At 37.6% G+C, this 16,544-nt stretch overlaps 1 protein-coding gene across 1 annotated transcript; it reads left to right on the forward strand.

Moving 5' to 3' along the window:
• Positions 1-991: 991 nt before the first annotated feature.
• Positions 992-7,517, forward strand: LOC128857306 (phenoloxidase-activating factor 2). The gene is made up of 5 exons (XM_054093015.1): positions 992-1,395; positions 4,408-4,568; positions 4,658-4,911; positions 4,993-5,422; positions 7,206-7,517. The coding sequence occupies exons 1-5, from the start codon at positions 1,197-1,199 to the stop codon at positions 7,365-7,367; spliced, it is 1,206 nt and encodes a 401-aa protein (XP_053948990.1). The 5' UTR covers positions 992-1,196; the 3' UTR covers positions 7,368-7,517.
• The last annotated feature ends 9,027 nt before the right edge of the window (positions 7,518-16,544 follow it).

Here is a 16,544-nt window from a genome sequence, read left to right on the forward strand (position 1 = left end):
CCCACCTATTTGGAAAATTCTGATGCAGTGGTGTTGCGCTGGTGGGAATATTTATTTGAATAAATATTATTTGCCGTGAGTAAACGCGTATCTATGTATGTATGTATGAACGTATGTGTGTACTATATGTATGTAGTTAATGCATGTATAAAAATCGTTCAAGTATGTATGTACTTATAGGCATGCTTTGATATACTGATTTCGCTGTTCACGCCTGCGCTTTGAAACACTTTTGAATATTTTGAATGTCATACAGCAAAATAAATCAAACAATAAACCAACAAATCAAATTTTTTTTGTAGCTATATAGTATTTGCTTTTACTGTTGACGCTACTGCCGCTCGCTGAAATCCATTAAGTTGTTAGAATCAAATTATTTGCGCTAACAGTAATTTTTCATGTCACACACAAGCACTTTTTCACGCTGATTGCAGGTTAGTTCATTCTCCAATACATTTTAAATAACATTTTTTTACACTTGACACTCTCAAAGCTAAATTACTGCAGTGCATACATCTTTATTTAGCCATGAATGTGCATGTGCATGTGAATGGGTGTGTATGAGCACTTGTTAGTGTCGAACTTCCATTCCGTTAATTGCCTACCATGTAGTTATAGCCGAAAAAATGTCACTCTTCTTTTACCTTTGAGAGCTCGAAAAGCCGCTCAGCATTCGATGAGCAATTTTTTTTTGCCTTGTAGATGCCACCCCACCTGGTCACAGAACCAACGGTGCGTATGAAAATTGAACATTAAGTACTTTATTGTATGCCATTGATTTTTTTGCTGTCTGGCTTCCTAAATTATATTTGCTCTATATATACATAGATAGATAAGTGTTTCCACGAAGTTTTTCCCCAGCCTCATATCCCGGTTTTTTCTAATTGTCCACTCACATTGGCTATTCCAAATGGAAAATAATAATTCATATAAAATTAAAATGTTTTGAAATTATGGCCAGCAGTTGATTAGCACGCGTTGTCGAGTGGTTTAGTTAGTAGCCAGCTTGCGGGAAAGCGAGTTTCAAGCGGATTTTCGAGTATACAAAGCAGTGGCGGTCACACGCGACATTTTACTGAATAAATACAAAGAAATTGCAAGTGATACCAAAATATACTCTACCTTCTCGTTTGTACGAGGAAGGACATTTCACGAGCGGAGGATAAACACACTTATTTGTAATTTTAATAAATAAAATGCAATTCTACTTCAGTGCCTTTGCACTTGTGTGCCTGCTGTGCACCGTGGCACTTTGGTCGGATTACATTCGAAGCGCACATGGCTTGTCCAGAGTTGATTCGGTTCACAGCTCTAGAGGATTTAATTTTGGTTCGGTTAATGGCGGTGGCGGTGGCCGTGGCGACGGTGGGCCAAATAGGGTGTCGAATGCAACAGGTGATTTGGATTTTGGAAAGCTCATTCATTTGGGTTATGTGAAAGCTTTGTGAAAATGCAAATTTATTGAAGAAGAAAAAAACCTTCGTTGCTTTGTGCACTAAATTCTTTTTGATAAAATATTGAGCAAGAAAAAAATAGTAAAATTTTAATGTGAAATATATTTAATACAAATTTTAATTGAATGATTGCAAAATTTTTGGAGCAACAAAAAAAAAAATAATAATAATAATCAAGTGAAAATTCAATCTCGTTTTTAATAGATTTTGCGCATCTAAAATCGTGAAGGTGAATGAGGTTCCTATTGAGACATACAAATTTTATATTCAAATAAAACTCAGAATAAATGAGATATTACACTAAAATTTATTCAAAATGTATATTTAAGAATGTAGCGATTTCATGTCTAGTGATCCAATTATTTTGGACATTGTTGGTACTTCTGCTACAACTTGATTTATTTGTAGGCTTGAGTATTTTTTTTTTTTTTTTTATCGGAACAACTAGCAAGTGCAGCCCTCAGACACAATTAAGTCCATTGTACTGCACTAGGGAATCCGAGTTAATTTTCTTTAAATCTACCCGAGCTCCGAAGAAATCTGAGTAGGTCTTGTGGTTCCAAGGAGCCAAGGTGTTCGCTTCTTAACACATCAGTGCCAAAGACCTCAAGCCTCGTTCGAACAAAGGCTGGGCAGATGAACAGGAAGTGGTCCGCCGTCTCATCCTCCTCTTCAGAAGCTGGGCAGAGTACACTGTCTGAGATGCCTAACTTTTCCATGTGCTTCGCCCACAGTAAGTGGGGCGTCATCAATTCAACAAGCTGTCTGTAGTCGCTTCTGCTTAATGACAGAAGGATTTGCGACAGTCTGTTGAACATGACAGGTAACATCAGTTTAGTCCATCTACAGCCTCTCTTAGCCAAGCACGCTTGTGGGTTGTAGAAACCCATTTGCTATCCGTGGATTTGATGGCTGTAAAAGGGAGTGGAAGAACGGGCTCCGGGCCAAAGAACCTGGCCTCCTAGCATAGGAGTCAGAGGTCTCGTTGCACACGATACCCACGTGACCCGGGATCCATCCAGCTATTGGCGTCGTTGCTCGAACCAAAGATTGCTTGAGTCTCTCAGAATTTCTGTGGGGTATTCGAAAGGCCATGTTCTCTAATTCTGAGCACAAACTGTAGTCCAATTGATTCAGATCTGTGCTTCCAAACGGCCAATATACTGCGGCTATGAGCCCAGAAATATCGGCTTTTAGCCACTGCTGGGTGGTTTCTGCCTTATTGGCTGGAGCACAATATTGCTGGAAGATCCAACGTTCTCCATTGAAGAGAGTACTGCTCAAATGTTTCACTACGCCTTCTAAGACATCCACCCGGCACACTTTTGCTCGGTATTAACCCCTTTTTCGTAGAAGAGATGTAACGCCTTTATGAGACACTCCCTACCAAACCATTACGGAGGTTGGATGATGGCAGCGCTGAACCCTTGGAACAACATTTTTTGCGTCTTTAGACGTTTTAGCACAGATTTTGTCGTTTTGCTTATTATAAACTTCTTCAACAGTGAAAGTTTTCTCATCTGTGAAAAGAATATTTTCATGGTCATGCCCGCGTGTCACCGAAGAAGCTGATTGCTTCTGTTGGGTCTAATTCTTCAAGCGCGTTGTCAAAAGATGACCAGTTGAACGACGGAAGGCTTTCATGTGATGATCATCTCTAATTAGTCTTGACATGGGTCTGGTCGATACATTCATTTTCTAGGGCATGATTTTCTCCTTTCTAAGGGGATTTCTGTGAATTCTTTCTGTAACGGCTTTTATGGCTGCACTGGTTCGAACTACGCGATGACAACCACTTCTTTTTCAGTCTGTCACTTCAGACGTTTAGGAAAAAATTAACTTTATTAGAGAGAAGTGATTCACAGCATAACATTGCCATAAATATATGTACGCATATCAGTTAAACTTCTATGAAATGACATTTCGGGAAGAGCACACTATAAATGCGCTATTTCTCTGGTCATTGCTGTAGATGCTACGGAGTTTTTGAATTTCTAGAAATAACAAAAGTAATTTCAGTAAAGGAAATTTATAATTGTTAAACTCAATTTTACTCAAAAACTATCATACATTTTATAAAGACTTTCGGCACCAATGATTTGCGTTTTAATTTTTACTTATATATATACAATTGGCGCGTACATCCTTTTTTTTTTTGGGGTGTTTGGCCGAGCTCCTCCTCCTATTTGTTGTGTACGTCTTGATGTTGTTCCACAAATGGAGGGCCCTACAGTTTCAAGCCGACTCCGAACGGCAGAATTTTTTTTTATGAGGAGCCTTTTCATGGCAAAATACATTCGGAGGTTTGCCATTGCCTGCCGAGGGGCGACCCCTATTAGAAAAATCTTTTTATTCATTATGGTGTTTCACCGATTCTTCGAACCAACGTTCTCTCTTGATTCCGAATGGTAGTCATGCACCAACCCATTCGGTACGGCGGCCGTAATTTGTAATTACTTTTCTTTATGAATAGTGCAAAGATTTACGAGTTCAAATATTCATTTTTGCTAACGGCACTGAAATAAGACCGTATTAGGTTGTTATTATTTCAAAACAATAAATTATATCAAAAAAGTCTTTTAACAGTAAAAAATTTATGAAAAAACAGTTGATAGAAAATACGCAAAGTTTACAGTAAAAGAACAAAATCTTAAAAAAAAAATGTGCAAAGCCACAAAAGGACCTATAAGTCTGCAACAATTTTATTTTGAAATTCCCCGATTATTAGTAATTCAAACAAAACCAACTAAGGAAGAAAACTGCCTTTACAGATTTAGAAAATATTAATAACAAAAATAGTGACATGGTTTTTTGTCCCTCCTAAAAAATTGAAAAAAATGGGCTTCGCACACTAAGCCAACGACTGCGGTTTTATTCCATCTATTTTTTTTTATTTTTTTCTCCATACAAATCCTTTTAGATATTAACTTAAGTCCACAAATATCTTTCACAGTTATGTCGCGTCAATTAATTAGCGGCAGCATTCCGCCATTTAATTCCCCAAACATTATCTCGTCGTATTGTGTCTGTGTGCCACCCGGCTCTTGCGCTAATGCAATACCAACAGTCCCAACTGATGGTAGTGGACAAATCGACATACGAATCGTGAACAATGTATGTATGTGTGATCCAGAATTTCACTGCAAATATAATTTCAAATTAAAGTCAGTTTATATTTAAACATTTTTCGATCTTCCCACCAGCCGTCGTTCATGCCCACAGCACCAACAACCTGCAGTTACGGACTGATACTTTGCTGTCAGGCGGGCTCATACCAATGTGGACACCGTTACGCACCACCGCCGGGCAGCGCACAAGGTAGTGCAGGTCAAGCGCAATTTGGCGAATTTCCATGGGTGACAGCCTTGCTTACCAGTTCTGATCTATATTTGGGCGCAGGAGCACTAATCTCTGCGCAACATGTCCTCACGGCTGCTCACAAAGTGTACAATATTTCGTAAGCCTTATATCTTTCGTGTTCGTGTGCGTAATATTTCAGACTTTTTAATTCACTTACTTCTTAAATTTTTCCATGTAGCACATCGACCTTCAAGGTGCGTGTTGGTGAATGGGATGCCGCGAGTACCTCGGAACCGATACCCGCACAGGATGTGCTCATCGGTAGCGTGTTTTTGCATCCAAATTTTAATTCAAATAATTTACAAAATGATGTCGCCATCATTCGACTTGCTACCGCTGTCTCGCTCACAACGAAATCTACTGTGGGCACAGTCTGCTTGCCGACAACAACTTATGTGGGTCAAACATGCTATGTAGCTGGTTGGGGTAAAAACGATTTCGGACCAAACGGTGCTTATCAGGCTATAGAACGCAAAGTGGATGTGCCACTTATAACGAACACGGCTTGTCAGCAATTGTTGCAGGCCACACGTCTGGGAACGTCTTTTCGACTAAACAATAGCAGTTTCATTTGCGCAGGCGGTGAGGCTGGTAAGGATGCGTGCACGGTGAGTAAATGAGTGGTGAAGATGGGGTTCGAGTTAGGGTGCTTCTTATTTGTAAAACATTTTTCTGTTTTTAATTTTTGCCACGTGCCATACTTCTATTCATTTATAACACATAAAAAAACCTTCGGTATTTTTTTCGAATTTCTTAAGTAACATAAAAATTTGGAAAATTTATTATTTTCAGGATTTTTATTAATTAAAAAGGATAATGCAACATAAAGAGAAAAAAGAAAAAAAGAAAGGATAAGAAATTTGCAATAATAATGTAGATTTTTTCGCAAGAGGGTACTTTTGTTTTTCATTTTTCATTACCCAGCGAAATAAAACTCACTTGCATTCCTTATCACAGCGCATAGGTGACTACTTTCTCAATGTGCGGCAGGGCGTGCCAATGCTTGCGGAGGAAGGGGTAAGAACTTGCCGTTATGACAGAAGATGTTCAATGGAATTATTTACGAGGTCTATGAAGTGCATCTCACGCGATCGTTTGTAGGAAATCATATTATTATTTTCTCTAACTTCGATATGTGACAGCAACCTCTAAAACTCAATCTATAAAAATGAAAATAAAACTCACACGTTCGTTATATAGGTGAGAAGATCGAATGGCGAGTTGATGTGGCTACTTTTCGAAGATTAAAAAATAAGAAGCACCCTAGTGTTAGTATTCGAGTATAATTAAGGGGTAGTGGGCAATAAGTCTCTAACAATTTATTGTAAAGATCTATCTGGAAACAGAAACCTATCAATTTTCCTGACAGTCTCCTTTAAGCTCGATACACTTTATCCGACGTTTCTTAAATTTTCGATGCCCTCTTGGGGCCCCTAAAATAAGCGTTCATTTGACCTAATGCTCTTATTGTCGAGCCATTTTTTCATATTTGTGAACAGAAATCAGTCAAGAGTGGCTAAATCTGGAATATATGTTAGATGGCGGAGCATTTCATAACCTAATTCAAGCGGCAGGAAGTACAGTCTTCTGTGCTAGTATGCTATGTTGGTGGAATAAAACGGTTTCCTTATAAAATGTGTTAATTTTACATCAAATCGGCAGCGAATTGATTAAACAAAGCTCAGATTGCGATTGCATATCGCTAAATCCTCCCTAGAAGTTGTATTTTGTGAGAAAACTTTGCATACATTTGACAAGTAACTTTTATATCTAAAGATTTATGCATCACTAATCCATAGGATAAGTCTGTAGGCTCTTCAAGTTCGCGAATTTTGTAAGGTTGATGATCTCATCGGACAACCAGTAGATCGCAATGAAATTGGGTAAACCAGTTACGAATGGATGCAGTCGACGATAATGTTTTTTTTTTACATTTTAATTTTGTATTTCTACAAATTAACTCAACTGATCCGGACGGCTATAATTTATGTATTTGACGGATCATTTAGAAAATTGGAGTAATCTTTTGAAAAATTCTTCTTAACATACAAAATCTAGGATTTGAGGTAACAACAGCTTCTTTTCTAAGTTTTCATTCTTATTTTAATTTTAATTTTATTTATTTAATGATACGATGCTAACACAGCACAGATTTTTAATGAAAAATTTACAAAGATATTTTAATTATGAATGAAATGTTTATTATTAAAATTATCTCTGTTAGTACTATTATATCTCTCAAGTTCGGGTCTAAATGTGTTTATGCTACTTATAGATACTAAATTTTGGGAAAGAGAATTCCACAGTCATTTTCAAGCACTTATTGACCCACTCGCATATATAATATGTATGTATTTTATAAAGATATTTACTTTTAATTTTTTCGCACAGGGTGATGGTGGCTCACCGCTCGTTTGTAGTAACAACGGTTTGTGGTATGTGGTCGGATTGGTGGCTTGGGGCATTGGCTGTGGTCAGGCTAACGTTCCTGGTGTTTACGTGAATGTTGCCACATATCTGCCGTGGATTCAAACTATTTTAGCTTCGTCTTAAGGCGGAGGAAAATTTGCGTGTGCAGCGAAAAAAACTTTAGCTTTAATACAATATTTAAATATTTGTCTTTAAATATATATGTAACCATTTAATACTTTACGCTATCTTAAAAAAAATTAATAAAGTTTTGAAGATACGTATGTAATAGTAAAAAACCGAAATCTACTACAAGTGATTTGGAAATTTATATTTTCACTCAAAGCAAATGTAAGTAACAAGCAAAGACTTTTAAAAGTTTATTTAGCACATCTTTATAATTTGTTCTTATCTAATTCTGAGTTTCAAAAAATTTTACCCCATAACAAAGTAGTAACAAATATGTGCATCAAGGCGTATCCACTTAAGCAGCCGATTTGTTTTTTTTTTTTGGTGCGCTTTAGCAAGTTCAAAGAATATGCGAATACAAAGACAACACTGAAACTTAAAAACGACTTTTCGAGATTGTTTTCGCAATTAATTTGCCTCGAAATTTTTTATTTGCTACAACAAAAACCAGAATGTTTTAATTTTCATTCAACCGTTCAACTAACTTAAAACTCAACTGAACAATCAAGCTAAATGTTTCAACTAAATATTTACCCAACATGAGTTATTCTATGACATTTTTGGGCAAACAGTTGGCTCGTATGTATCTTACAGAAGCAGCACATATACATTTTAGTGATAGTGTTTCCATAAGAGCCGCGAGCGCATTATCACTTGTGCAGGAAATGGGACAACTTTATGATAGACAAGGAGTAAAGCCGACAACTGAAGCGAAAGCTGCAAAACGTCTGCATTCGTTAGAAAAGTGGCAAAGCAGATGGGACTCGTATGTTAACGGACGTTAGACCTACAGACTTATCCCCACAATTAGTCAATGGGTGACCAGAAGACACGGAGACGTAAGCCACTATTTAAAACAAATATTGAGCGGTCACGGTTGTTTCTTGGAGTACCTCCATCGTTTTCACATGGAGGACACTCCGTTCTGTCCAAGCTGCAACAACGCAATCGGAAGCGCGGAGCAGGTGTTCTTCTTCTGTGATCGTTTGAACGATGAACGCCGAACGCTTAAGTTAGTCTTGGGTGAACAGCTGAGCACAGACAGCTTAATCAATAACATGTGGGCATCAAATGACTGTTTCAACGCAGTTAAAAGTTTTGCAAAGAGGATAATGCTGCACAAAGGGTGGTTAAGTTTTAAGGGCCGGTGTTGATTTTGAATAAAATACAATTTTTTTTTTTTAAATCATCATCAGTTCTCTTTATTATGATAATACTGGTATGTCTCAATTAGGTGTGGAACAAAATATAGGCCAAATGGCCGTCGTGGCCTCGGCGGCACACCTCCATCCGATGGTCCAAATTTTCGATGACGCAGAGGTATAGTTAAGGTTCTATGCCGTTAATGTGCCAAATTATCTCATCCTTTAGCTCTTGAATTGTTGCTGGCTTATCGACGTACACCTTTGCTTTCAAATAACCCCAAAGAAAGAAGTCCAACGGTCTTGGCGGCCAATTGACATTGCTGCGACGTGAGATTATTCGGTGGCACCGTCCTGTCGAAACCACATATTCCAATTCGGGCCATAACAAGTTCGTTATCATCTCACGGTAGCGAACACTATTCGCAGTAACTACCTGACTGGCCTCATTTTGGAAAAAATACGGTCCAATGATGCCGCCGGCCCATAAACCACCAAACAGTCACTCTTTGTGGGTGCATTGGTTTTTCGGCAATCACTCTTGGATTCTCATTCGCCCAAATGCGGCAATTCTGCTTATTGACGAATCCACTGAGGTGAAAATGTGCCTCATTACTGAAGATGATTTTCTTCGAAAATTGGTCATTCACTGTTGCCATTTCCTGACACCATTCTGACCATTGACGACGCTTCAAATGGTCAAGAGACTTTAGTTCTTGAATCAATTGCACCTTGTAAGCGTGTAAATTCAAGTCTTAATGCGTAATGTTCATCAACGACGAGCGTGAGAGGTGCAATTGTTGGGCATGACGACGAGTTGAGGTGGACGGCTCTTCAACCACACTATCGCGAACAGCAGGAATATTTTCTGCAGTACGAGCATGCACTGGTGTTTTCATATCTGCCACAGATCCGGTTTGCTCAAACTTTTGCACAATTTTTCCAATTGTACGCACATTTGGACGAAAAAATCACGAAGTGCGCCATATGCATTTTGTTTTGAACGCCCGTTTTCATAATAAGTCTGAATAACTTTAAGGCGTTGGTCGATTGTGTATCTTTCCACCGTTCAAATTGAGTTAGTCTGAAATTGAAAAATGTTCAATGAAATGCAGAAAAAAACTTGACGTTTAGGCCACACCTAAACATTTAACATCGCCTTTGAAATTTAACCACCCTTTATTATCGTAACATCTTCCGATGTTTCTGCTTTGCTGCAGATGCAAAAGATATATCGACAGCGTATAACATCCAGACGCCCATGTGAGAGAAACCTACCACACATACCACTGGTATGACGGCACAGAGATATTAGAAGATGAGCTTATAGCATGAAGCTGGCTACAAATATGGTGGACCCAGACGTGGGTGAATAGTATTGGTCCATTTAATGGACACCATTCTGGGCCTTCCCGAACTGATGCGAAGTAGTTGCGGGAAGGGAGTCCCCAGAAGAGGAGGAGGGATTGTTTTAGTGGATACACCGTTCGCCGCAGTTGACGACGGTCGCTGAACCGGAAACCTACCTCGCCCACCAAAAAGAAAAAAAAGTGAAAAGCGAAAACGTACTCACACTTCAATCCTACTCCAAGATATCAATGATTTAATCATTTTGCGATTATTGGTCTATCAGAACGAAATCGTTGAAAACGCTGTTTTTCTTTTGCATTCGATACGAAATTCAGTTCATTTACAGCGGACATTTTTTTGCTTTGACTTTTCACCATGATTGAATTTTTTTTACCTTTATTTGGGAACGCTGCAGCGAATATATGACTTCACTAAACACAAAACTATCAAATAACTTTTTTGAAACGTTATACTACTTTTAAATTGGTGTACAGTATGGAACTATGCAATTTATAAATCGTGAGATGTGGCTCACTAAAGACATCTAGCGGAAAAGATTCATTTTATATATTTCTAGTTTAAGCTCTTTCTTTGATATAATTTAAGGCATCAAATTGGGCGATCAATTATTTTTTCTTTCTTTTATTTTCATTTGCAATAAATTGGTTGTTATGAAAGGCATTCAGTTGATCAATTTTGATATTACTCAATGCTTTCACCTGCAGTGGCGATATTTTTAACGAGCGGCCGGAACGATTGTGTTACTCGTGTTTTTACGTCTCATAAAGGAGCCAGTGGGACCAAAATTTTCAAATTTTCTGCCCTTTGTTTGACTGAATATATTCGCAATTTAACGAAATATACAAGGAGTTTATGTATTTTGGTAAATTGCGGATTTTCTACCTAACATTTGTTAAAAGACACTGTCAAAACAAACAAAAAAATACGCTCGACATCAAACGGCCCTGTATTATACACCGCTAAACAAGGAATCAGTGAGAAAGGTATATGAAAAAGAAACAGTTAAATGGCCCATCAGACGGCTGAGCTTAAAAGTGGCGGTGAAGCAAAATACGAAACAGGTGCAGTTAATGAAAAGGGAAGCTTAGCAATTTGTATGGAATTTAAGCCAACAGGTGCATCATTAAGTTCACAACTGCTCTTATAGAATAGGACCACTGGGTGGCAACGTGCGACAGCAAATGTGCGTTTTTCAGGCATAAGTAAATATGTAAAAATGTATGCGCTGCTGAGAGTTTGCACCTTCAGATCGCTTTGCTACTTTTATTGTGTGTAATTGTGTGAAGAGGTATATCTACCACAGTTGGATTTGTAAGTCAACTGTTAGGCGGCGTAGCTGGTAAGAGGCTGAATGAGCAATTAGACGCATATTTAAATATTTACAAGCAAACGCACTAGGGCAGTTTGATAATTCAGTGACTTTTTGAATAAAAGATATTTTTAGACAAAAAAGTGTTTTTTCTTCTCAATGGAATCTTCTCTTAGCCCTTTACATTTAGTGCGGTTCTTGTTTTAATTCATTATCTATTCGGAAATGGTCTTAAGGTCTTCAAAACAGGGCGTTTGCTTCAGATGATGACCCAGGAATTTCTTCAGATTTGGAAATATGAAATAGTCGCAGTGGACTAAATCTCGAGAATACGCTGGATGGGGTAAGTAGTTTGTAGCCGAAATTATGTACTTTCGCCATGAAACAGCATTTTTCTATTCTATTCTAAAAGTTCTGAATAATATTTGCCTGTGACCGTTTTACCCATTTCAACATAATTTCTGGCCCGTTTTCTTGGCCGGCGTGTCGTCTCCGCTGTGTTGATTGGTTGGTTGGTTTAAGTGGTGATTCACTAAAAATCTAATCAATGCTTTCCCACCATTTTCTTGCCACATCCTTGCTACCAACAAGTTATACGGTCTATATACTTGTACCCGACTATATTCAGTATGTGCGATAGAAAAACCTTATAAGGTTGTTTATGTCTGCACCAACCAGCTCTTCGAGGTTCTCAAAAAGCGGTTTGGCAAGGGTTAACAACCTCGCCTTCCATAGGGCAGGGCATTCACAGAGGAAGTGGGAGATAGTTTTCTTTTTCTCAGGTTGATTACAACTATGACAGAATGAATTGTAGGGATACCCATTTTGGCAGGTGGTTCACCTTTGGGCTAGCAGCCTGTTATCACTGCATCATTCAACGAAAATTCAATCAGCATGGCCTGACAGCGATCGTCATTCATAGTAACGGTAGCTCTTTCCTCATTTTGAAAGAAATAAGCACCGATGATGCTGTCAGTGCTCCATGAACTTCGCGAAAACATTTATTTTTTCAAAATACTAGTAGCTTTCTACAATTCGGAAACGTTGTTGTGGCGCTGAACGGTTTATGATGACTTGCCAAACCTTACTGAAGAGAAATGTCGCACAATTTGCCATTATAAGCTGTTAAACCATAGTTATCGCATAGTTATCGATACCAATAGTTCTCATAGTTATCGATATCGATAGTTCTCATGCAGCTAACACAGCACTCGATATATGTAACCTCTGTTGATATGCGTACAGCCTCAGCTAACTTACGCACTTTGGTTTTCCGGTTGTCCAACACCATTCTATAGATTTTATCGACAACTTATGACGTGATGATCTCTCATGGGTGCCCTGAATGCTTGACGTACTGGTGACTTGTACTGGTACAACCACAACGGAATTCCACTTTTTAATAATTGAAATTGGTGGTACAGAGTTTCCATAACCTTTATCAAGCTTTTCTTTGGTTTCGGTGATGCGTTTTTTACGCAAAAAATAATGTTTAATATAATTCTATAAAACACAAATTAAATTAGTTAGACTGCTAATTGTCTAGTTAAAAAACACAAATTAAATTACAGTCTACTAATTGTCTAGTTCAGTAAGTTGTCTATTGATAGATGGTAGTTGACAGGAACAGTATTGGATTTAATGTTACTACAGGGTAAAGCTAATAAGTCGAATTCAAGACGTGTTCATTAAAAGTGATGGCACTAACCAACAACAATTGTACATTGTAAACATTTTGTTCATATTCTACATTGGAATGTATGGTACAGAAGAAAGAGAAAAGGACGACCTGCCTTGAGCAGCCGACACTCATTTGAAGATAAAAGCATACGACGATGGTGCGAATGGAACGGCTTTTCGTTATTTCATTTTGTGATGCCATCCGAATGTACATGACGAAAGAAAAAAACAAATCAGCTGATCTACTGATATAACCTTTAACAGATCCACCTTGGACCCTCCCTTGCTTGAGCAAATAAACTTCACCTTTTTTTCATTTTCGTTGAAATTCACGAAGTCATCTGCATTGAATGACTATAAAATACAAATTAAATAACGAAGCACACTCAAAATTTGGCAGCTATCTACTAGTAGACGGTAGTTGACTGGAGCAGTATTGAATTTAATGTTAATACTACGAGAAAAATTTAATAAATCGCATGCATGTCGTTTCATATAGACAACAAAATGGATAATCAACATGTGGATAACCGAATGCTCGTATACTTCGAATATAAGCAACTATTGGGTTGGCAACTAAGTAATTGCGGGCTTTTTTATAAAATCAAAGACAATTTTTTCGTGGAACTAAATAACTTTATTCTGTGATGTATTACTCATTTTGATCAATGACATTTTGCCATCTTTCAGGCAGCATCATAATCCCACGCTCATAAAACTGCTGCTTTTTATTATCAAAAAACTGAATCAGGTACGATTTGACATCATCTTCATTATTGAAATTTTTACCACTCAAGGAGATTTGTAAACTAATCAGATGGTGCAAGGTCAGGACTATATGGTGGATGTGGCAAAACATCCCAACCAAGCTCCAATAATTTTTGCCGAGTGGCCCAAGATGTGTGTGGTCTTGCATTGTCATGATGAAATCAATACTTTTTGCCAATTCGGGCCGCTTTTCTTAAACTTCATTGTTTAATTTCGTTAGTTGTTCAATGTAGACATCAGAATTGATCATTCGGTTGGTTGGTAAGTGTTCAAAGTAAACAATGCCTTTGTAATTTTGGTTTTAAAAATGGATTATTTCCATTACGTTTCTTTAGCAAATCGCAGCTGTTAATGCGTTGCGTTAAATGCGTTTCTTTCAGTTCGTGAGAAACCCATGTATCGAGTTTTTTAACATAGCCAAGATGTTTTAAGTGATTTTGATTGATTAGGTCAACATCAACTTCAACTGGACGACCAGAGCGTTTTTCATCTTTGAGTGAAAAATCAGCAGAACGAAATTTAGCAAACCAATTTTTACACTGCTTCGTCACCATAAACAGCACATAACTTTTTATGAGCTTGAAATGCGGTTTTCCCTTTGCGGAAATTAAAAAGCAAAATATGACGAAAATGTTCCTTTTGATTTTCCATTTTTCAAAGAACGCCAAACGAAAACTACACAACCGATCAAACAATTTTTTTTACTGATTAACAGCTGAATTATTAACTATAAAATAATAAAATGTGTTTCACATTTGTGCTTCTTCTGCCAACTTAAAAATTCAACTGAAACCATATAGAAGTGAAATCCGCAATTACTCAATTGTCAACCCAATATTGAAGCAATAAATTTGCAAATAAAAATAAAAATAGGCCCAAAACTTTGTATCGCATGTGTATTTTGAGGCATTATATTTTTGTTTGAATTTTGAACGTACGTAATTGCTAAAGAGTTAATTCCTATTTATTTTTGAATGCATGACTCCATAGCATAAATTGCCATAGATTTGCCATGAAGGTAATGCGTTTGAGCGCTAACTTAATTCGCTTTCTATCTTGAGCTGAAGTTAAACAGTGTTTTCGTTCTTCCAAAACTTTACGTTTCAGCTCCAACCCGATGTGTTCGATTTGATGTCAACTAAGATTTCATTTGATATTTTGTTCAATGCATATACTAAAGTCGAAACCATGCGTGGGCCTACTTTCGAAATTCGCACCCTTTTTTGTGTGCGGATGCCGCTTGTGAGTGAGGCATAGTGTAACGCTTCCATATAAGCGACTGCCAAAGATATGAAGCGCGCTTCGATTTTAATGAACTTATCTATGTGGTCTACTCTCACCGAGAAAATAAGAAATGCGACCGGAATTGACCTGCTATCACGCCTCCCACAAAACTGTTTAAAATGGTCTGATTTTGAAAAACAAGGAACCAAAAACCTTCAAATCAGACAAGTGCATATTTTCTATATCCTCATTGTATTTTTGGGGTTTTCCTATTGTCCAACCCATTGTTATGGGCTAAAGTTAACATTTTTAACGCTACTGCACATAATATGTACTTCGTTAAAAACATATGTAACATTTCATCTTTTGACTACGTGTCAGGCTTTTTATTATTGCATAAAACAAATTGATGGTCATTGCATCTTAATATGTACACAAATTTCTCAAATACTCAGAGAAAGGGAAACAGTGGGTGTGTACACACGCAAATCAGGCGCCAACTTGGTCTTGCGGCAAAGAAATTGTGTCACACACACACATCCTCTTACGTGCGTTTTGCGTGACGCCAACAACAATAGCAGTAACATTTAAACACAAAAAACAGTCGACTATAGCAGCAAGAAAATGCAACTGCAAATGACTCACTATGCCAACAAGCAAATGAGCTCAAACAAGCATCTACACATACATACATAGACGCACATATATGTATACAATGTATTGGGAAATACATATTTACTTATGCGTCCATGCCTTGTTCTCAAGTGAGTATGTATACGTACATACATATATCATATGTTGCACCATTCAAGTCACATATTCCAACTCCTCTTTGTCGACTACCACCAACTACTGACTACTCACTAACACAACGATCATCCCGACTCAAGGTTTCTTTGCTCCACTTTAGTTTGGCATTTCACCAGTTCAGAATATTATGCTGGAGCCTTTGACTGCTCGTTGGTGGGTCAGTCGGTCTGTTGATTAGCGCATTTTTATTGTTGCGCTGTGAGTAACAAAGTTTCTGTTATTTTCCCTTTACCTTTTGGTTTGTAGTCACCGTTCAAATTGTCTGCCTGCCCATATTCAATGCGTAGATTTTTACTGATTTTCCTGCTTCTTTCATATTTTCTTCCCCTTTTTTATTACCATTCGACACACTTTATAGTTGGCATAAAATTGGGCAATTGACCGTTGTATGAACTTGCCTTTGAAATTGGCTTAGTTTCTTTTGCGTTTTGTTTGTTGACCTCCAAATGCAATAATGCATATAATAACAAAACGCGAAAAGCATGAAAAGTGTGAAAAGCGTGAAATAGCGAAGAGTAGCGAAATATGTAGTGAAGTGAGCTTACAAAAAGGGCAAAAGGCGCTATAAAGCGGATAAAGGAAAAACAATAATCACGAAATCAGCTGCATAGTTACGTAGGTATGTACTTATATACACATACAAGCATAAATATGTGGTAAATCCTTTTTGGTGAGTTTGAACTTTGTTTTGGTTTTTACCAAAATGTTGGAATCTGCGCAGTACAGCAGTGTAAGGAACAGTGAAGAGAAAATGCTCTCTTTAAAATATGGGATGATTCAAAACTTAATTTTAAAGTTACAATATGTAACGGGTGTATTCTTTAGAGT

Source organism: Anastrepha ludens, chromosome 2 (assembly GCF_028408465.1).
Source record: "Anastrepha ludens isolate Willacy chromosome 2, idAnaLude1.1, whole genome shotgun sequence".
Lineage (NCBI taxonomy): Eukaryota > Metazoa > Arthropoda > Insecta > Diptera > Tephritidae > Anastrepha > Anastrepha ludens.

What these genes read in the sequence shown, in the direction of transcription:
- LOC128857306 (XM_054093015.1), top strand. Translation starts at nt 1,197, where the DNA reads ATGCAATTCTACTTCAGTGCCTTTGCACTTGTGTGCCTGCTGTGCACC. An exon ending in CACAAAGTGTACAATATTTC is followed by an intron (nt 4,912 to 4,992) that starts GTAAGCCTTATA and finishes TTTTCCATGTAG; the next exon opens with CACATCGACCTTCAAGGTGC. An exon ending in CTGGTAAGGATGCGTGCACG is followed by an intron (nt 5,423 to 7,205) that starts GTGAGTAAATGA and finishes TTTTTCGCACAG; the next exon opens with GGTGATGGTGGCTCACCGCT.